This window comes from Canis lupus, chromosome 1 (assembly GCF_003254725.2).
Source record: "Canis lupus dingo isolate Sandy chromosome 1, ASM325472v2, whole genome shotgun sequence".
In the NCBI taxonomy this organism is placed as follows: domain Eukaryota; kingdom Metazoa; phylum Chordata; class Mammalia; order Carnivora; family Canidae; genus Canis; species Canis lupus.
In genome coordinates this window covers 48,972,672-48,995,295 of record NC_064243.1, presented here as the reverse complement: position 1 = coordinate 48,995,295, position 22,624 = coordinate 48,972,672, and the positions used below count along the sequence as shown (strand labels likewise).

The 22,624-nt window shown below is 41.1% G+C and overlaps 1 protein-coding gene across 7 annotated transcripts in view; it reads right to left on the bottom strand.

Moving 5' to 3' along the window:
• Nucleotides 1-13,285, bottom strand: part of LOC112644387 (WT1 associated protein) — a 28,204-nt gene extending 14,919 nt beyond the window's left edge. For 2 of the 7 annotated variants that reach the window (XM_025422669.3, XM_025422674.3), the window contains exons 1-3: nucleotides 12,843-13,017; nucleotides 5,339-5,376; nucleotides 3,020-3,075 (exon numbers count right to left, since the gene is read on the bottom strand). In XM_025422669.3, coding sequence (XP_025278454.3) covers nucleotides 3,020-3,075; nucleotides 5,339-5,368 — 86 coding nt within the window. In that variant the 5' untranslated portion in view covers nucleotides 5,369-5,376; nucleotides 12,843-13,017. Of the gene's footprint in view, nucleotides 1-3,019; nucleotides 3,076-5,338; nucleotides 5,377-9,930; nucleotides 10,139-11,525; nucleotides 12,493-12,842; nucleotides 13,018-13,141 lie in introns of those variants that run through there. The other 5 variants (XM_049114119.1, XM_049114114.1, XM_025422671.3 and 2 more) reach the window with 5 other exon arrangements.
• Between the last annotated feature and the right edge of the window lie 9,339 nt (nucleotides 13,286-22,624).

The window sequence follows — 22,624 nt, the reverse complement described above, 5'->3', positions numbered from 1 at the left end:
TCGAGCCCTGTGCCAGGCTCTGCTCAGCAGGGAGTCTACTTGGGATTCTCTCTCTCCCTTTGCCTCTCTCCCTACTAATGCTTGCTCTTGCTTGCATGCACTCTAAAAAACAAATAAGTCTTAAAAATTAGAGGAACAGAAAAATATAAAGGTTTAACCAGAAACATCCTTTATCAAGATGACAGAACACACAGCATGGTTAAATTAAGTAGCACTTAATTTAAAATCACCAAGAGAATTAATGAGGAAAAACTAACTTAAAAGTCAGACATGATAATTCCATAGAGGTTAAACCGACCTCAACAATATAAACCTTAAAAGTAACAACATAAGAAATTGCTGACATGAATCCCTTCCTTCCTTTCTTTCTTTCTTTCTTTCTTTCTTTCTTTCTTTCTTTCTTTCTTTCTTTCTCTTTCTTTTCTTTCTTTCCTTCTTTCTTTCTTTCTTTCTTTCTTTCTCTCTCTCTCTCTCTCTCTCTCTCTCTCTTTCTTTCTTTATGATAGTCACAGAGAGAGAGAGAGAGGCAGAGACACAAGCAGAGGGAGAAAGAAGCAGGCTCCACGCACCAGGAGCCCGATGTGGGATTCGATCCCGGGTCTCCAGGATCGCGCCCTGGGCCAAAGGCAGACGCCAAACCGCTGCGCCACCCAGGGATCCCTGACATGAATTTCTATTAAGATTATATTACTGATTTTTCTCCCTATGAATAAATCAAGAAAAAGACTACACATACTAACCAGAGGTACTAAGAGAATATCAACAGTTGAGTGGCAGTATTATCACAAGCAAGGGTGTACTTCAGCAGGAGAGAACAAGAGTGCTTTAGACTACTAAGGATTTAAATTTCATGTTCAGGAAAATAGATGTACGCAACGAAAAAACTGTCCTTTGCATGAAGAAGATAAAAAGTTTGTCCACAAGATGAGTAGCTAAGGAAGGTGAGAAATTATCAGACTCTAGTTAACAATGGAACAGGTCATCTGTGCATGCCTATCTCATAAAACACTTTTTGCTCCCCTGCTTCCAGCCTGTTAAATTTACTTAGTTATTCAAGTAAAAGTCCCTTGATATTTCTATAGAAAAAAAGTTCAATGATTTGGCAAAGGTTGCCCTGAAAAATATTTTTTTTTGAAAAATACTTTCTTTGTACCTAAGTTATCATATAAAAAAATTCATCACCCAAAGTAATAAAATACAGAACACATTTAAGTTACACAGCACAAAACGTGTTGATTTCATTTTATATTAAAAAAATAAATACCCTTAATGCTATTCTTGACGATCGGCTCTTCAAAAACATTTATAAGACAACCACAAAAATTCAGAACTTGGAATAACCTTTGAAAATAATTCAACTCCTTTAACTTGCAGATGGGAAAATGAATATAAAGTTATAGGAACTGACCAAGGTCATAGCTAATGAGAAAAGAGTAACTTTGCTTATCAGTAAATAATTTCTTCCAGGGACCCCTGGGTGGCTCAGCAGTTGAGCATCTGCCTCTGGCTCAGAGCGTGATCCCAGGGTCCTGGGATCGAGTCCCACGTTAGGCTCCCTGCTGGGAGCCTGCTTCTACCTCTATGTCTCTAGCTCTCTGTGTCTCTCATGAATAAATAAATTTTAAAAATCTAAAAATAATAATAATTTCTTCCGAAACTAAACACATCATCCTTTAGGACTATTAACTTTCTCACATGTTAAACAGAAAAGGATTAAATAATGACCTCAAAAAAAGTCTATATATGTTAAATTGAAAGCTTTCTGAGAAGAGGGTCTTTCCTGTAGCAGGTTCTACAAATGAAGTACAAATGCTACAAGTTAAAATTCTGAGATCTTCCCTCTGCAAGAAAAACATTACCTAGCAATCTAGAAGTTATCCAAGCTAGTACTACAGTTCTCTAAAGTGTTATGCTTTCCTCAATGTTTACATAATGAAGAAACAGACCAGGGATGCCTGGGTGGCTCAGCAGTTGAGCATCTGCCTTCAGCTCAGGGCATGATCCCGCAGTCCTGGGATCGAGTCCCACATCGGGCTCCCTGCATGAAGCCTGCTTCTTCTCCCTCTGCCTATCTCTCTCTGTGTCTCTCAAAAATAAATAAAATGAATGAATGAATGAATGAATGAATAAAAAAAGAAAGAAAAAAAGAAAGGAGAGAGAGAAAGAAAGAAGAAGGAAGGAAGGAAGGAAGGAAGGAAGGAAGGAAGGAAGGAAGGAAGGAAGGAAGGAAGGAAAAGAGAAAGAAACAGACTATAGAAAATATGTACAAACAGTACATTAAATGACTTCAGGATACATTAACGTTAAAAACAAAACAATTGGGTAGCCCAGGTGGCTCAGCAGTTTAGCACCGCCTTTGGCCAAGAGCGTGATCCTGGAGACCCAGGATCGAGTCCTGCATCAGGCTCCCTGAACAGAGCCTACTTCTCCCTCTACCTGGGTCTCTGCCCCCCGCCCACCCCCGTGTCTCTCATGAATAAATAAATAAATAATCTAAAAATATATATATCTGGGGATCCCCGGGTGCGCAGCGGTTTGGCGCCTGCCTTTGGCCCAGGGCGCGATCCTGGAGACCCGGGATCGAATCCCACGTCGGGCTCCCTGCATGGAGCCTGCTTCTCCCTCTGCCTGTGTCTCTGCCCCTCTCTCTCTCTCTCTCTGTGACTATCATGAATAAATAAATAAAATCTTTAAAAAATAATAATGAAAATAGGGGATCCCTGAGTGGCTCAGCAGCTTAGTGACTGCCTTCAGCCCAGGGCGTGATCCTGGAGTCCCGGGATCGAGTCCCGTATCAGGCTCCCTGCATGGTGCCTGCTTCTCCCTCTGCCTGTGTCTCTGCCTCTGTGTGTGTGTGTGTGTGTGTGTGTCTTTCAAGAATAAGTAAAATCTTTAAAAATAAATAAATAAAAATAAAAATAAAAATAAAATATATCTAACTTGAAAATAATTAATTATAGCCTAGAACCCCAATGTTCTATACAAAGTATTTTATATTTTTGATAAAAGAACATTTTACCTTAGAATTAACTCATCTCGTGCCATAACTTTGAAGTCTGTTTCACTCAGTCGAACCTATATAAAGAAAATTAAAATATGAACGGACTTGTTCTTCCTAAAGCTTTAAAATATTAAATGCCAATGACTTTTATATTCTTCATAAAGATAGGATCTTAACATTTTAATCCACCAATTGCTCCTTTCTGTTATTAGAAACACCCTTATTACTGGAGACACATAAAATCCTTCCCAAAGGAGCTCTGTGGTGAAACATAGAAAATCTCTCCAGAGGCTCAGATTAAATGGCTCAGTACATATTATTGGTTTTTTAAAAACTTGTATTATTGTTTTTAAAAGGTAAACTGTTTAATACAGGCATCATTCTTAAGGAAATACAAATTAAAACTCTAATAAACTATCACTACACACTTATTAGAATGGCTTAAAAAATAGTAGTAACACCAAATGCTGGAGGAAGATGTAGAGAAACCAAACTTTCACATTTTGCTGGTGAGAATGCCGGTCCAGCTATTCTGGAGAATCGTTTGGCAATTCCTTTTGAAACTAAAAACGGATGTGCCACACAACCAACCCAGCATACATCTCAAAGAAATAAAACTTTACTTTCCAACAGAAATCGGTCTATGAATGTTCACAGCTTTATTTGTATCAGCCCCCAAACTGCAAACCACCCAAATGTCCTTTAACAGGTGAATGATTAAACTATGACACATCCCTTCCCCTGGAATACTATATTCACACCATTAAAAAGAAACAGCCTATGGATCAACTTGGATAAGCCTCCAGGAAATTATACTGGGTGGGAAAAAAATATCTCAGAAAGTTATATATACTGCATGATTTCATTTGTACATTTGTGAAATAGCATAATTACTGAAATGGAGAACCAATTTGCAGTTGCCAAGGGTTTGGGATGGATGGGGCTATAAAATGACAAAATGGAAGCTTGTGGTAGTGGTTCAGTTAACTATTTTGTTTGTGGTAGTGCTTATAGTAAGTTACATTGTGATGAAACTACACAACTACACACACAATACATGTATAAGCTCTGTGTATTGTACGAATGTCAAGTTCCTGGTTTTCATACTGTTATGCAAGATTTCTGATGGTTATGCAAGATTAACACTGAAGAAAGCTGGATGAAGAGTGCACAAAACCTCCCTGACATTGCTTTGCAACTTCTGGTGTATTAGTAATTATTTCAGAATAAGAAGTTTAAAAAAATTGTTAAAAAAATTAAACAATACTCTAGCTAGCTGAAACTGCTTTATGAATTAAGAAATATTAAGTGTTTCTCTATACCAAATAAAGATTGTAAAGGTGAGGTACCTCTTCTGCATTAATATAAAATTAATGCTTTATCAGTTTCCTCCATAAGAAAAATGTTTCAAACCAGTAACATAGCATACTATTATAGAAGAGGGAAAAATCATTGTACCAAAAAATATATATGTATTAGAAGTCTAACAAAAAGCACACAGTTAATTTTGATGATTAAAACACAGTACAATTCCGTATTTCATGAACAATTTGACTTCAAAACTTAAGACAAATTTCCATAATCCTTTATCATCTAAATTGTTGATTTAAATATTCACTGGTTAATAAGCTCATACCCTGCTTTCCCTTTTGAATTATAAATTGTGGGATGCCTGGGTGGCTCAGTGGTTAAGCATCTGCCTTCAGCCCAGGGTGTGATCCTGGAGTCCCAGGATCAAGTCCCACATCAGGCTCCCAGCATGAAGCCTGCTTCTCTCTCTGCCTCTGTATCTCTCATGAATAAATAAATAATCTTAAAAAAAAAAAGAATTATGAATTACTTTTAGAAACCATGTTATTTTGTAACTGTGTGTACAATAGTAACTAAACTGAATTAAGTTAGGGAAAGAGAAGAGGGGGAAAATGAGACTAGAAAACAACTTCAGAAGAAAAGGTAGAAAGAATCTAAGTACTACCTGTAACCTTTTGTTGAAAAATAAAGTGGTTTTACCTTACAAAGGCATTTAAAAAGTACCAAAAAAAAAAAAAGTAGTAACTTGTGAACTTGTGAAAAAATTTTGTTATGTAGGTGGAAGTATTTGTATAGTAAAGATTAAGAGTAGACCACAGAGATAATTATAATGCAAGTTTTCCAAAAAAACTGAAAATATTCTAAAAATACATTGCGTACAAGATACAATGTCTGGTACATTATACACCCACAATGCTAGTAGTGTTATAAGGCAGAGTGAAAAATAAGCAAATAAAGATGTCCTTTCAACTCTATTAATTGCTGCCCCCTCAAAGGACTTAAAAAACCTGTGGGAAAAAAACATACCTTTTTGGGAAGAGGTTCCTCGTTGGTCATCTTGAATCCTAGAAAAAAGGGGCAGAGAACAGATTCAATTGATGTTCTTCCAGTTAAGGTAGCAACAAGAAATACTGACTTTTCCAAATTTATTTGGGAACTCAGTTTTGACTAAACCATTAGATTACCTAGCAATAATTTTAGATTACAGAAACGTTACAAAAATATTACCGTGTTCCCATGTACTCTGTATCCACCTTCTCCTTTGTTAACTTCTTATATTACTACTGCTTTTAAGTTACCAAAAAAAAAAAAAAATCCTTTGTAAAAAAGTATATCGTTCCTATTGATCTTCCCATAAAGGATTGATAGAAATACAACTTTTCTATGCATTCTTACAGCTCCCCCATGAGAGAGATCTTACAGAAGTGACATCGTTGTGCTAAAGTCAGACACTGACCTCAGGCAGTATCCCAGGCATCTCGCTGAAAGCGTATGAAGTGTAGTACCAGTTGCTAAGCCTTTCCTTTTACAGCATTGTTACAATAAGGTAGACAGAATCTTTTTTTTAAAGATTTTATTGTAATCATTTGATAGAGAAAGCACAAGCAGGGGGAGTGGCAGTGAGGGAGAAGCAGACTCCCTACTGAGCAATGAGCCCTGTATGGGCTCAATGCAGGACCCAATCCCAGGATGAGATCATGACCTGAGCTGAAGATAGATGCTTAACCAACTGAACCACCCAGGCAACCCAGTAGATAGATTCTATCATCGTGATAATTCGCTATTGTACAATGCTTAATACGGGATATATATTTAAATAGGAATTTTTTATTAAGGTATAATTTCATGCCCCAGGATATGTATCTCAAATTGGCTTTAATAAATTTTTGTTTTATACATTTTTACAAAATTTATTTCACTCTATTGCAAGCCATAGATTACAATAGAACTCTCATTAACTTTCTTATTTTTTTTAAGATTTATTTTTATTTATTTATGAGAGACAGAGAGAGAGAGGCGGAGACAACAGGAGGAAGGAGAAGCAGGCTCCATGCCAGGAGCCTGACGGGGGACTCGATCCCGGGACTCCAGGATCGCGCCCTGGGCCAAAGGCAGGCGCCAAACCGCTGAGCCACCCAGGGATCCCCTTCTTATGCTTTTTGAAAACACTTCTGTTACTTCCTAATATTCAAATAAGGTGACAAGCTAATTTAAATTTTTTCCTAGGTTTTATTTTCAACAGCACTGTCATGAATTTTCCCCTTATATTTTACACTTCCTTTATATTTATTTTATTTACCCATACTTCTTACACCCCAAGCTATTAAACACTTAACCAAACAGAAAGAAGTCATGGAGATGTGCAGCAAGGTAACTAATTATACTGTATTGCATGTTTGAAAGTTGCTAAGAGAATAAATCTTGAAGGTCTTCACAAGGAAAAAAGGAAAAATATTTTTCTAATTATGTGGTAACAGATGGTAACTAGGCTTACTTGTGGTGAGCATTTCATAATATACACAAATATCCGATAATGTGTACCTGAAACTGTTACGTGTCAATTATATCTCAATTTTCAAAAAATTAGCCAAAGAATTTATAGTGTAAAACTGAACTTTTAAAAGCCACTTGACTTCATATTATTTGAAATTCCTCAGAAGGACATAATCTTCCAATGCCATTTTTTTGTTGCATAGAATTCCCACTCTATAAATCAGATATACTAAATCATGGACTGCCATTAAAACCTCATTTTCAGACCAGATACAATGTGTTACAGAATTCAGCACATTTTAGGTAAAAAAAAATCATAAATCGATCATATATTACTGGCTTAATTCTTCCCTCTTTAATAATCTTATCATTGGATGCAGCAAGCAAAAACCTGAGTAATGTCATTTTTTTCTGAATTACTGAAGTTGATCAAATCTTTGACCAGTATCTATGAAGATATAACCATATCTTTATGATTTAAGGTCTGTATATTTTTCTATTTTTTTTTCCCTTTAAATTGGTCCCTGTTTACTTTAGACCTCTTGTTGCCCAGTTTATACTCTGTTGGAAGTTAACAGACAGCTGCTTGGTGACTCTAACACGATACCAGTGATTCCAATCATTTGGAAAACAAAACTTCACCATGTTTATCCCCACAGAGGTCTACTTCTATTTTAGTATGTTTAAAGTATATTCACTCTACTTGACTGCAACCTATTGGAACCCAGAAATCAAGCCTGGCATTTCCTTGGAATTTCCCTTTCTCTGAGCAAGACATAATAGGCAAACATTGATTTTAGCCATATTTAACTAGTATAGGTATACCTATACATGCCACTAATCTGATTAAATCCTTCTAAAGGCTCCCCATCTCACTCAAAATAGTGCATGCCAATCCCTGCTGTGATCTCACATCAAGCTTTATTTTTCTGCATCGTTTTTCTTTTTTTCCTTTATTTATTCATGAGAGATACAGAGAAAGAGAGGCAGAGACACAGGCAGAGGGAGAAGCAGGCTCCATGGAGGGAGCCCCACGTGGGACTCGATCCCAGGACTCCAGGATCATGCCCTGGGCCGAAGGTAGCGTTAAACCACTGAGCCACCTGGGCTGCCCTTCTGCACTGTTCTTATCATGATCTGATATTGTACATACTTATCTGTTTCTCTCAATTATAGAATAGGCTCCATGAGAACTTTTCATTCACTGCCGATGCCACAGTAGGCACTCAAACGTATGCTGAATGGAAGTATGAACAAATGAATTCGCTTCAATTAATACTGAAATTATAATAGCTAAATAAGCCAATCTAATTTTTCCCCAAAATAACCAAAATGACCCACTGTAAAATTCTGAGAATAAACGTGAAACCTAATGTAACAGATATCGTGATAAGCCTGCTTAGTGAGTTTAAAAACAGTTAAATTTATCACTGTGGATAGGCAGTCTACCTGTTAACTAATGGGCACTACAGCTACTCAGAATTTTAGTTATAAAACGTAAGCATTATGGATGTTACTCAATATAAATTCCAGCTTTAAATGCCTCTGCAACATGACACTTTCCCCAGGTTTATTTGTTCATTCTTAATACATATTCATATTATTCCATTAAAGTAAAATTAATTGCCAAGCTTAATTAGCAACAAATAAGCTACACTGTTTTTAAAGGGCACTTAAAGGACTAGGAGAAACATTAAAGAAGTTCTAATAACCCTACTTTTCCGTAAGAGGGTGGCAAACTTTGAAAACAAAAAAAATGCTGCAGAATTTGAGCCTGTTTCCTCATCCCAAAAAGGATGATCACCAACCACCAAGGTTCCAAATTATTAACCTACTTCTAAAGATAAACATTAATCTTTAGCATGGTGACTAGCACAAAATAAGCAATTATGTTTCCTTCTCCCCTTCAAAAAAAAACAAAAACAAAAACTCAATCACTACTTCTCCAAGAAACTGAAGGGATAATTCAGAGGTTGAGAACAATGAAAACATGCTCCTGTCTTTGTTTCTATTTCTAAGTCCCATTGCAGAATTCTTGGTGATCTCCAATTTTTAAAACTCTAAACGGGAAGTTTTTAAATTTTTTAACACTGGTTTATGTTCTTTTCTAAAAAGTCTGATGGTGGACAAATTTTAATTACACATCGCTTAAAGAATGTGTATATTTTCTTCAAAAATATGTTTATTAATTTGTGACATATGTCAAAGACAAATGCAGTTTTTGTATAAAGGCCTGTGTTTCGTGTTGACTCTCAGAGTCATGTATCATTCCAATGTTACAGGATATATGATTTGGGAATTCAAAGCATAAGCATTTTGAAAAAAAATTCCTAATTTTTAGCTATTGAAAAGTCAATCTTGGGACGCCTGGGAGGCTCAGGGTTTGACCATCTGCCTTTGGTTCAGGGCATGATCCTGGAGTCCTGGGATCCAGTCCCACATTGGGCTTCCTGCATGAAGCCTGCTTCTCCCTCTGCCTATGTCTCTGCCTCTCTCCCTGTGTCTCTCATGAATAAATTTTTTTTTAAATGTCAATCTTAAAAAAAAAAAAAATGTCAATCTTTCCTTCAGAGTCCATAATAGGCCACAAGAGTTAAGCAGCCTGGCAAAAGGCAAATTAGAACAAGTCTTTTTTTTTTTTTTTTAATATTTATTTATTTATTCAGAGAGAGAGGCAGAGACACAGGCAGAGGGAGAAGCAGGCTCCATGCAGGGAGCCTGATGTGTGACTTGATCTGGGGTCTCCAGGATCACACCCCGGGCTGCAGGCGGCGCTGCGTTACGGGCACTGCCCTAGAACAAGTTTAAATTTAAAAGTATCAACATTCAACTATTTAGCCAAAATAGAACTTGGTTCTCAAACTTAACTTTCACATTGCATGAATATACTAAGAAAATTATTATTCCCCAAGAAAATTTTTAAATTACAACTGGCAAGCATAATAGTCATCTAAGACAATTCTAGATTAATAAAGGTAATATATATCCCAGGTTCTTGGAACCATCTATTTTTGTATCAGAAAAATGGAATAACTAAAATATCTGGAGCTGAATCTTGAATCTTGGCGGGGGGGGGGGGGGGGGGTAGATAGATGAATATATACTCATGGATGTGAGTCACACACCTAATAATCACAACTTTTCAAAGTTGAAATTAGCCTCCATTTTCCAGATGATGAACATGATTATGAGTCACTAGGTGATTAACTCTGGTCAAAACAGGTATTAATCAATAAACTGGGGGTTAGGATTCCAAATGCGGCACCTCTCAAAAGTTGGTAACTGATGAAGATGGATTATTCTTCCACTCTCCCATCCTCAACAATGAATAAGCTTCACGAAACAACACAGAAAAGCAAAAGAGAAAAAACAAACTTGGTCAATTTGGCTGCCTTTTAGAATGTTTAAGATTGGTTACAACCAATCTTAAAATTATGTAAACGTTTCGGTTATTCACATGGATTAATCCAGGGATAATTTCTTAAAATCCAGACCTCAAGAACCACCACATACTCTTGATGCCTTTACACTGAGAAACACTTTATGATGGAGAGTTCAGTTTTGGTTGGCTAGGTGCCTAGCATCCCAGATCCCAGTACTTCACTGGCTTTTAGCATTACGATCCTAAATTATGCAATGCAGTTCTCTCTTAGGCGAACACCAGCCAACACAATTTGAGAAACCATGTACAATTTGAGAAACATTAGTTTGAGAAACTAATCATAACTGAACTCAAGAAACTAATAACCTGACAGCATACAACCCTGGCTCTAGTAAAAAGGGTACCATAGTTAGGAGCTGGATGACCACTTCTTCCTAACTCTGATCAGTCTCGGATCTTGAGCAAGTCACTTAACTCTGAACTGCAGTCTCCAAATCAGTGAGAGAGAAAGAGAGAGAAACCAATTTTACCTGCCTCACAGTGTTGCAAATCTCAATGCTCAAGTGCCACAAAAATGTTACACAAAAAGATTTTTCATAGAAAATATCAACATCAGGGATCCCTGGGTGGCGCAGCGGTTTGGCGCCTGCCTTTGGCCCAGGGCACGATCCTGGAGACCCAGGATCGAATCCCACATCGGGCTCCCGGTGCATGGAGCCTGCTTCTCCCTCTGCCTGTGTCTCTGCGCCTCTCTCTCTCTCTCTGTGACTATCATAAATAAATAAAAATTAAAAAAAAAAAAAATAGAAAATATCAACATCAAAAGATAATTTTAATGTGCACTAAAAAAATTAAACTAAATTTCACCAACTACATTTTCAAGAGTGGAGAATATTTATTTATAGACCCACTTCTAACCTGATGGACCAGCTTAATAATCCAATGGGATATACGGTTATGGGAATACTGAAAAGTTTTTCCGAGAAGCTGAATATCAGAAAACGTTTAGAGGTAAACAAATAGAAGATAAAAAAAAAATACGAACGAGCATAAAACCAAACAGTACCTAGATCTTGTTTTGGTAAAAGACCCATCAACATAAAAATTTTAAGAGTAAAATTTTGTATTCTTAAAAAAAAAATTTTTTTTAAAGGTAACATAAATTATATGAAAAGACTGCCAAGTACAGGAATTCTATACTACATACATACAAGCATAGAAGGGACTTTTGAAAGCTTTAACGTCCTGCACAAATACAATTATTACAGCTCTTGTCTCTATCTACATCGTACAGCTACTACAGATTTTCTATGTCATATACAGTAACTCATTTCTAACCTTTCTAATATTTTGAGCAGGCATCCTCAAAATTGAATCAGGAAATCCAGACGTTAAGTTCTGATGAGCTGAAGTCAAACAGCAGTGCCTGGGACACACTTCTAATTATTACCTTCCTCCTACGGGTCTTAGAAATTTATGCTTCAGTTCTACCCCTGAGAGATGAAAATACTGACCACTTGGCTATAGCCATTTGTTTAGAGTAAGGTTAAGATCTAACATCTTACATTTTGTAACTCCCAAAATACACCCACACCCACCCAAGCCCTTAAAATTTAACTTCATCCTCATCACATGCCACCTGGCGGACCGCAATTTCCCTCCCCGGCTTGCCTCATTCGATGCTACTGAACGACAGGAGTTAAGAAAAATGTAGGTACCTTGAAAATATTTCCCCACATCGTTGTTTTCTGTTTTTGTTTTTTTTTTCTTACCGGATGTTTGAATGTCGACAATACATGCACCTATCGTAGGAAACTCAATGGTCAGAACTGAAGAATTAAAAAACGAGAACTCTTGATAAATCTGTGACTCGTACTTCTCCTCCTCAGTGATGGAATTAACTAAATTCTAGGAGACCCACAACCAGGCGGACACAGCTCACGGCTGTAAATACACTCACGGAAACCCGCTGCCACTCAGGGCCAAAGAACCGTCTTTTTACTTTAGAAACACCATTATTGAGGATTTTTAACACAGTCTTTTGAGATCAAAACAAGAATTTGGGACATTTTTTCCCATGGATCCTCTGACCGATGCAATGTGGTGTTTCGGAGGAAAAAAAAGAAAAACAAAACAAAACACAAAAAACAGGTAATAACAGCCTGAGAGAGACTCGAGACGAGACTTAAGAAATTTCCCCCAAGCCTCCCTTCTACTGAATTGACAGACTGCTTTCTCTGTTCAGAATGCATGCAATCATTTAAAAATGGAAGTCTCCGGGAGGACGCAGCTGCAGTCACAGGCTACTGCGCGACGTGCAGGGTGGTCCTCGAGCCCGTCGGTGCCGCCGACCCCCGGGCTCCGGCGGAGAGCGGCGGGAGGGGGCGACACCGAGGGGGGGACGCGCCGCGCACCGAGGGGGCGGCCTCCACGGTCGCCCCCGGGACGCAGAGCGGAGGCAAAATGGCCTCGGGGAGGCGGAAGTGTCCCCGCGGCGGGAAGCAGGCGCCGCTAACGGGAGGCCGGCGGGCCCGGGAGCCCCGGCTCGCCCCGGCTCGCCCCGCGCGCTCTGCCCGCCCCTTCCCGGGCGGCCGCGCCTCAGCCCTCGGGACCCGGAGGTCCTCGCGGCCGCTCCCGCCGGCGGCCCGCACCTACCTCTCCGGACGGAGGCCGCGCCGGCGCCGCCAGTCACATAGGCCGAGGCTCCGCCGCCCGCTCGCCGCCCAGGCCGCCACACCGCACCGCCCCGGCCCCCGCGCTCCTCCTCTCGCCGCAGCCCCGGCGCTCCCCTTTATTTGCGGGTCTCGCTGCCACAAAATGGCGCTGAGGGAGGACGCGAGGCCCCGAGGCCCCACCCCCTTCCCGCTCCTCCCGCCGCCGCGCCCCGCCCCGCCCCGCCGCAGCCTCCGCCCGCCCCGGTCGCCGCCCCGCCATGTTCGCGGCGGCCCACTCACCGAGTCGCCTCGCGGGCGCGGCCGCGGCCACGGCCCGTCGCTGGGCCCCGCCGCAGGGAGGAAAGGCCAGGGCGCGGCGTCCGCCCGAGCCCCCAAGCGCTAAGCGAGGAGCGAGGAGCTGCGCTTGCTGGCACGCGGCGCGGCCTCGGAGCGCTGCGAACTCGGCGGCGGCGGCGGGGGCGGCGGGGGCGGGGGCGCCGGCGGGCGGGGGGGAGCGGGCCGCGGGGAGGGGTGGGCGGCGAGGTCGGAGGTCAGCCGCGGGGCATCACGGGAAGGGCGGCGGGGGTCGCGATTGGCGGCGCGGGGCGGACGCGCTCGCCGGGCCACCTGCGGCTGCGGCGCGGCCTCCGGCGGAGGAATCCGGGCCGGGCGGCGCGCGATTGGCCGCGGTGTGGTGCAGCGCCCGCCGGTGATGCTTCCGCGCGCTGCCGGGCCAGGTGCAACCCCAGGAGCTAGGCCGTGGGTGGGAGGACGGGCCGCGGAGGCTTGGCTTAGCCTTGCCGTTGGAGGACTTGGAAACCGGCGTTCCCGTGGAGCGCGGCGCCCCGCCGGGCGCTCGGGGCGTCCGCGCCTTGACATCTCGCGGCTAGACGGCGGGGCTATTGTCTAGCGGGTGGGGGTTGTGCCCGGGTCAGCTGCTCTAGCACCCCGCAAACCCAGAAGCGCGGGGAAGGCGAGCCCGGGAGTTTTTAATGAACCCTATAAAACACGATTTATAATTTGGATATACTCCCTTATGCAAGACCTTGTGTCACCCGGGCCATTGCATAAGAACGATGGTGTTACCTGCTAAACGTGAAACAGTCTCTTACACTTCCTACGAGGGTTCAGGTAATTCTTCTGATCTTCCCTTATCCGGCTTGGCTAAGAGTGTTTACCCCTGGAGGAGCTGTCCTGAAATGAGGTGATTTATACGGATAAGATTAAAGTGGACTCCAGATACACATCTGGTATGTTCCCAGCAAGTGATAATGGAGAAAATATTTGCAACTTACATCACAGGGAATCTTAAAAACGGAAAAAAAAAAAAAAAAAAAAGAAGAAGAAGACCAAGATCCGAAGAGAATTTTTGGGAAAGAACGTGAGCAGACAATTCACAGAAAAGAATAGCAGTAGTCCTTAAACATAAAAGGCGGTTTGTCCTCACTTATAATGGAAGTCACATTAAAATTACAAGGCCCTGGAGAAGCAGTGCTCATAAATTTCTTGGTGTCAGTGGGGAAAAATGGTTCAAGCCCTATGGAGTACCAAAATTACATTTGCATCTATTCTTGTATCTTGCAATTCTACTTCTGACCCTAACCTTATTCTGAAAATACACCACCACAAATAGAAACATGTAGGCAAGGTTATTTGTTGCAGTGTCATTTTCATAACAAAAGTTTGGAAATAACCCGAGTATCCATTAATAGGGAGCTAGTTGGACATGATAAAACGGTACAATGGAATACAAAGCAGCCATAAGAAAAGAATTGGGTTGCTTTGGAATGAGTCCCAGGTTATATGGAAAATTGGAAGGATATCCCAGAAACAAACGGTTACCTACAGAGGATTGTGGAAAGCATGCAGGGGAAAGAAGTAGAAGCAAGACATCTAATTTTGAACTTCTAGACTTTTACATAGCCAAAAAGTAAATAAAGGAAACAAAATAAATCCAATGTTGGAAGCATATTGAAACAAACAAACTTAACTGTGAGTCAAATTGGTAACTAATATTGTTACCCATAGAAAAGAATTATTCCTCCAGGGCTTTTGAACATAGTACTCAGGTGACATCTATGGTGAGATATATTCTAAAGATGAAAAAGGACTGCAAAGGAATCTTAGGTTTTTCTCAATGTTTACAATTAATGGCAATACTATTGCTGTGGTTTTTAAACTATATATGTATATATATGTAGATATATAATAGGATAACAACTAATAATTCTAACTTTTAAGGGGAGGAGAAAATGAGGTTCAAATATAAAGACCGGGATCCCTGGGTGGCGCAGCGGTTTGGCGCCTGCCTTTGGCCCAGGGCGCGATCCTGGAGACCCGGGATCGAATCCCACATCGGGCCCCCGGTGCATGGAGCCTGCTTCTCCCTCTGCCTGTGTCTCTGCCTCTCTCTCTCTCTCTCTCTGTGACTATCATGAATAAATAAATAAAAATTAAAAAAAAAAACAAATATAAAGACCAAGGGAGTTCAGAAAAAGCCTGTAATACATTTAAATTATAAGTATCAATTTGAGCAAATGATTTTAAAAATAAATTTCCTAGTCCTGTCCACTGAAATAGCACTGGGGTGACAAACTGTCCCAGAGGGTTTCCCAGGATGCTGCAATTTCAGTGTTAAACCTGGAACTGTCAGAGGCAACCCAGGGTGGTTGGTCACCTTCAGGAACAATGAGCATACTTGCCATCCAGATCTGGTTTCTAAATTCCATTCCATAATAAATAGATCCAAAGCTCTTTGGAAAATTGGCTGATTCCAGTCTGGGGCAGAGAAAGTACAGGATGAGTCAGACATTTTGTGCCTAAATGCAGAGAAAGTGCTTAAGCTAATAAAGATATGTCAACAGGACTTAGGAAAACAGGCAAAACTGATCTATAGGAATAGAAGTCAAATCAATCATTGGCTGGTGGGGAGAGGGGAGCATGACACGACTGGAAAGGAAAATAAGGAACTTTGGGGGGTTATGAAAATATTCTACATCATGATTAAGATGGTGCTTACCCACATATATATGTGTGTATATATGTATATGTATATATATATATATATATATCAACAGTCATCACTACACCACTAAAATGGGTCCACTTAATGTCAACTTTACCTCATATAAGTTATATATATTACTTTCATGTACTTAATATGAATTAACTCCCATGTGTATGTAAATTATACTTCAATAGTGTGGAAATAAATGAAGACCAGCCAAAAGAGAAAAGCAAAGGCTATTTATTCGGAGCCTGCCATGATACGAGAGTCAGCCACCATCACTTGCATTTTGGCAGAGACTCAAAGGTAGGCATGGGAGTGGGAAAGCTTCACAGAGGAAAAAAGGAATGGCTTCAGGTGGGCCCTGTTGGAAGCAATAGGCATGGAAAAGCTGAAGGTGACTAGGAGCAGGGCATCCTATGTGATTGACCAGGAGTGCAGATTTGACTTTCTCTGATTAAATCTGTGGTGGAAGTGGGGATGAAAATTAGAGAAACTGTGAAATTTTAATCAAGTCCTGGCCATTTGGGGCTAAGGAGAAAAGAAAAGTTCTTTAGAACTTAGAACTAAGTTCTTGTTTATCTGCCTGAATTCTTACTTGCAATGGCAATCTGACTTCCTCTCCAAGTTAGTATTACAGGAAGCTAGCTGGCTTCCTCACTCATTAGTGTACATAAGGGGCAGGTTGCTGCAGGTTGTGGGTCAGAATTACATATTTTTAAAGATTTTATTTATTTGAGAGAGAGAAAGCATGAGTAGAGCAGAAGCAAGCTTCCTGCTGAGCAGGGAGCCCCACATGGGGCTCCATCCCAGGACCCTGGGATCATGAACTGATCCAAAGCCCCACGCTTAACTGACTGAGCCACCCAGGCGCCCCCAAAATTCTATTTTTATCTATAGTCTGGTCATATCCATTTGTATATCCAGTCTTCAAAAAGTAAATTTTTAAAGGACACAGGAACCAACTTGAAGCATCTGCCACAGGCCACATTCAGCGCAATTTTAACATAAAAAGGAAATGGCAACAATTAATTGTAAATACTGAATAGATGAAAATCTATGACCCTACAGTTAAACTTGATGAAAGACAGGGTGGAGAACAATTTTCCATCATTGGAAATGACTGTTACATCAAATCACTCTGATAATGAGCTATTCACGGTAACATAGTATTTGCCCTCCCTTTTGTTTGTTTATTGAAAAAGAGAATTGTGGTTTACTCCTGGTTTAATAAGGAAAACCTCTTCTTTACAATAGAATGCTAGCAAATAAATGTAGAATAAATAATGTAATTAGCAAATAACTAGTATGCAAATCTTAAATAAGTCAAGGATCATTTATGGACTTTAAAACCTTTAGATGACAGATTGTTGGGAAATGGGAGCATACATTTGAAACCAAAATAACATTTCTCAGGTTATTATCTAATTGTGAAGAGAATATATTTGTATAGTGGAGTCATCTGGTGGTCACCATCTGAACAATATGAACAAATTTAGAATCTGTAATAGTGGGAAAACCTCCAATTTACAGAAAATAGTAAAAAAAAAAAAAGTTATGGCACTAGCAAAAATATTCTCCCCAAAATTTAATGAAACTGTAAGCAATAAATATTTATTGAGCACCTGAGTTAGGTCTAGCACAGTCCTCAATATCAATATCCACCCAACTTTAAGCTGCAATTTCAAAAGAGTTACCAAAGTGTGCTGAAAGTTACTTACATTTGACTTTTTTATTTATTTATTTTTAAATATTTATTCATGAGAGACACAGAGACATAGGTAGAGAGAGAGGCAGGCTCCATGCAAGGAGCCTGATGTGGGACTCAATCTCAGGACTCCAGGATCACACCCTGGGCCAAAGGCAAGCACTTATCCACTGAGCCACCCAGGCTTCCCATGTTTGGCTGTTTTAAATAGCACATGCTGTTGAGTGAAGTAAATTGGCCACTTCTTTCCCGTCAACCTAGTAGTTAGCCTATAACCAATAATGCTACTACTTTGACTTAGGCATCATCTAATAAAATGTGAATAGGAAAAAAGAGAGGAAGAAGAAAAAAAAAAGGCATTCACAGTAAGTCTAGCCTTTGTCGTTGGCATATAAGAAGTCCAGGGAACCTGGAGATGGGCAGAATTGGCATTTAAAGAAGTTAGCAGTGATTCACAGAGTTCTTCTGAGCTCAGAGATGGCATGACCATGACCCTGAGCATGTCAAGTTTTTCCATGAGTCATTAACTTTTGCTTGGTCCATTCTTTCTGTCTGCCTTGCTCTTTCGACTCTTCCTTACCAGGTTATCTCCTGTTACACATTAGTAATTAGCTTTAGAGGCATTCTTTAGCCGATTATGTGTCAGTCATAGAGATTTGTAGTTTTACATATATGGCTGTTAAACAAAGCTTTCTAGACAATTTTCTCTTTTTAACCTAGTGGGTTTTACAAGTACTTTCTTATAAAGTTTTTCTTTGAACCTCAATGCAATATACTAACCAAATGTATCTATTTTTTCAGGTTTAGTTTACATTTTTTAACTGTAAAGCTAATGATGTTTAGTCTTTGCAGACCACAAAGAACTCCATTGGTACTCTTTAAACAATTTTTTAAAAAAATATTATATTTATATAATAATTTCTACCAGTACTATTTTAAAAATGCTATTTCACTGTACCAATCTCCTTGAATATAATTCTGAACAATTTCCAGGCTTTGTTTCCTTGTTTGGTTGTTTTTTTTTTTTTTAAGATTTTATTTATTTATTCATGAGAGACACACACACAGAGGCAGAGACACAGGCAGAGGAAGAAGCAGGCTCCATGCAGGGAACCCGACGTGGGACTCGATCCCAGGTCTCCAGGATCACACCCTAGGCTGCAGGTGGTGCCAAATCGCTGCACCACCGGAGCTGCCAGGTTGTTTTTTTTTTTTTTTTTTTTTTTTTTTTAGGATTTTATTTATTTATTTGAGAGAGTGACAGCACGAGGCATGACAGCACGAGGCAGGGTAAAGGGGTGGAAGAAGCAGACTCCCCACTGAGCAGGGAGCCCAATGCAGGGCTCAATCCCAGGACTCCGGGATCATGACCTGAGCGAAGGCATATGCTTAACCGACTAAGCCACCCAGGTGCCCCTTCTTGTACTGTTTTGAATCAGTGTATTTGTTATATACCCATGAAACATTGATTAAATACCTGTCACACTGTACTAAGAACAAATGAAATTTTATCCCTTAACAGTGGCTATACAGTGAAGTTTCAATCATTCTGAATCCTTGGTGGGGGCAGGGAGCAGAGATAATAGAGGTGTGGGGAACTTAGAATCACTTGTTCTTGGAAACAGGCTTGTCTAGTTCCTGGAAAATCCCTTTATTATAAAATAAAATAAATTAAAATAAAATTTAAAAAAGGCAGACCAAGATAATTTCCCTATCATGATCTCTGTCCTTGTTACCATTCAGTGCAAATAACTGCTTTCTGAAAAGGATTCAGTGTGCCAACATGACTAAGCATCACTGTACTCCTTCCAGCTTCCACCAGGGTACCATGGCACACACTGCTGGGAGCCATGTTCCTCTTCTTGCTGATGGTTTCCTGATGGTTGTTTGAGTCATAATATCTTCAGCCCAGGGAATGAATTATGGCCAGTATGAGCCAATGTTTCTTAACAGGAGTGCTACTGATATTCTGGGTAGAATGAATTTGTGTGTGTGTGTGTAAAAGTATTCTGTGCATTTTAGAACATTATGCATCCCAATACAAACCCACTAAACGCCAATAGTATCTCTCTGTGTGACACCTGAAAGTGCCCCCTCTATATTTCAAATACCTCGTATGGGCAGGATTCACCTGATGAGAACCTTAGCTGATTAAGGAATTAAGATCTTCTTGACCCAAATCATGACACCTCGTCTTCCAGTGGGCAGAATTGGCCAATTGACCAGTTTTGCCCAGGACCAGAGGAAATCTCCTGGGACTACAAAGAAAGGCTTTTCTTTCTGATAAGAGAGATGTGCTTTCCCCCCCCTCCCTTCCTCTTAACAGTCTGGGAGAGACTGTGATTGTGATGCTTGCACCTATAAGAACCATCTCCTGATCAGGAAGTATCAAATGGGAAAACAGAGACCAGGGACGCCTGGGTGGCTCAGCAGTTGAGCATCTGCCTTTGGCTCAGGGCATGATCCCAGAATCCAGGATCAGAGTCCCATGTCAGGCTCCCTGCATGGGGCCTGCTTCTCCCTCTGCCTATGTCTGCTCTCTCTCTCTCTGTGTCTCTCATGAATAAATAAACAAAATCTTGAAAGAAAGAAAGAAAGAAAGAAAGAAAGAAAGAAAGAAAGAAAGAAAGAAAGAAAGAAGAAAGAAAGAAAGAAAGAAAGAAAGAAAGAAAGAAAGAAAGAAAGAAGAAAGAAAGAAAAGAAAGAAAAGAAAGACCAGCCTGCTGAGAATACAGAGTAGGGAGTGAAAAGTCCTTGGATCCTGGATGACATTGTTAAGCTTCCAGATGAACCCAGGTACTGTCAACTGTTGGGCTTTTTATGAAAATAGAAATGTACTTATATTTTATTTTTTTAAAGATTTTATTTATTTATTCATAGACACACAGAGAGAGAGAGAGGCAGAGACACAGGCAGAGGGAGAAGCGGCTCCATGCAGGGAGCCCAATGTGGGACTTGATCCCAAGTCTCCAGGATCACACCCCAGGCTGCATGTGGCACCAAACTGCTACGCCACCGCCACCGGGGCTGCCCTGTACTTATATTTTAAATCACTGTCCATCAGGGTGCCTGTTAAAACATCACCAAACACGTTCTGACTTACCTGGTTAAGGAAAGAGAGTATTTACATGATAAACAAGTTAAAGAAAATGGGAAGAGGGACGCCTGGGTGGCTCAGCAGCTGAGTGTCTGCCTTTGGCTCAGGGCGTGATCCTGGAGTTCCGGGATTGAGTCCCACATCGGGCCCCCAGCGAGGAGCCTGCCTCTCCTTCGGTCTATGTCTCGGCCTCTCTCTGTGTGTGTCTCTCATGAATAAATAAACAAAATCTTAAAAAAAGAAAAGAAAAGAAAAGAAAGAAAATGGGAAGAGGGACACCTGGGTGGCTCAGTGTTGAGTCCCAGAGTTCCTGGATGAGTCCCACATGGGGCTCCCTGCAGGGAGCCTGCTTCTTCCTCTGCCTGTCTCTGCCTCTCTCTGTGTCTCTCTTAAATAAATGAAACCTCTTCTTTTTTAAATTATTATTTTTTAAGATTAAGGCTCCCATAGGGAGCCTGATGCAGAACTTCGATCCCAGGACTCTGGGTTGAAGGCAGACGCACAAACACTGAGCCACCCAGGTGCCCCACCTCTTCTAATTTTTAAAAAGGACAGCCTTCTATTCCCCACAAGTTAAAGAACAGGAGACAGTCCATCCAAAAACCATGTGCCTGACTCACTCCTGATCATTGAAAATCTGTACTTCTGCCAGAGAAAAGCGGTTGTCCCAGTCACCATGCTGACCACCTGCTACAGACATCTGTTAGCAACAACATAATTTATTTTCATTGCTCTTTCCTGCCTTTTTTAACCTCTTTTCTCTGTCTCACTCATCTGTGTTTAGGGCTACTGGCCACAGCCAGATCTTTATCTTTTCTCATGGAAAACTCCAACAGCCTCCTCTGCCACTCATCAAAACCATCTTCCACACAGCAATTCTGGGAGATTTCCACTGTTGGGATAATGGAGCAGACATACCACTCCATGTTTCTCTCACGAAGCACAACACAAAATCCTGCACGTTAACCTATGAAAACAAACACGAGAAAAGCACACTGCCTAGGGGCATAAGGACCAGAGGACAACACAAAGGTTGCCCCGCATTCCGTGGGCTTTCTTTTTGCTTCTTATACCTCAGAAGCAAGCAATCTGGAAATACCAACAGGCACAGACAAAACATGCCCTCTCTCCCCCCAAAAAAGCCTGCTCCCTATAACCAAAGGACCAGGGAAGAGGCAGCCCAGCAAGAGAGAAAATCTTGGGACAGTGACCACTCTCTCCAGCCAACATCTCCACCCCTACCCCACGGGTTACTGATCAAAAGCATGGGTGAGCCAGGATGTGGTTCATTGGGGAGACAACACCTGGCCAGGAGCATCTCACAACCCAGGCACTCCAGAGTTATTTGTTACCCTTTTCAACAAATGGCAACACAGGAAGTGCTTTATAGTACTCTGGGAAAGAGCACCACCTTGTGATGAAATAAAAGGAAACAATCTAAAGGCTGTGCCTCTAAGCCCTTGATCAAATCCAAGTCAACGTAGACTCTTAGAGGCTGACTCCCCAGCAGGTGGTGCACAGTCTGGAGAAGCCCAATGTTCCAGAACAAAGCTGGGCTCATCCCTCCAGAGGAGGGAAAATTCTATATGACATGTGTCACACCCTGAGGGATTCAGGGTATCTGAGGTCCTGGGTTTCTGGACAGGAAAAGGCATATTGGGAAAGTTATAGAAAGAAAGGGAGAAGGAAAATGATGCACTTAGCTGAATGTTTTACATACATTGTGTCATTAGTTCTCACAAGCGGACTTCCAGGGAAGTGAGATCCTGTATTAGTCCCCTTTGGCAGACGGCTGAGGCCCAGAGAGGTTCAGTAACAGTACCGATAAGAAGAGCTAAAGCCTAGGGCACCTGGGTGGCTCAGTCGGTGAAGCACCTAACTTTGGCTCAAATCATGGTCCCAGGTTCCTGGGATAGAGCCCCACGTCTGGCTCCCTGCTGCTCAGTGGGGAGCCTGCTTCTCCTCCTTCTA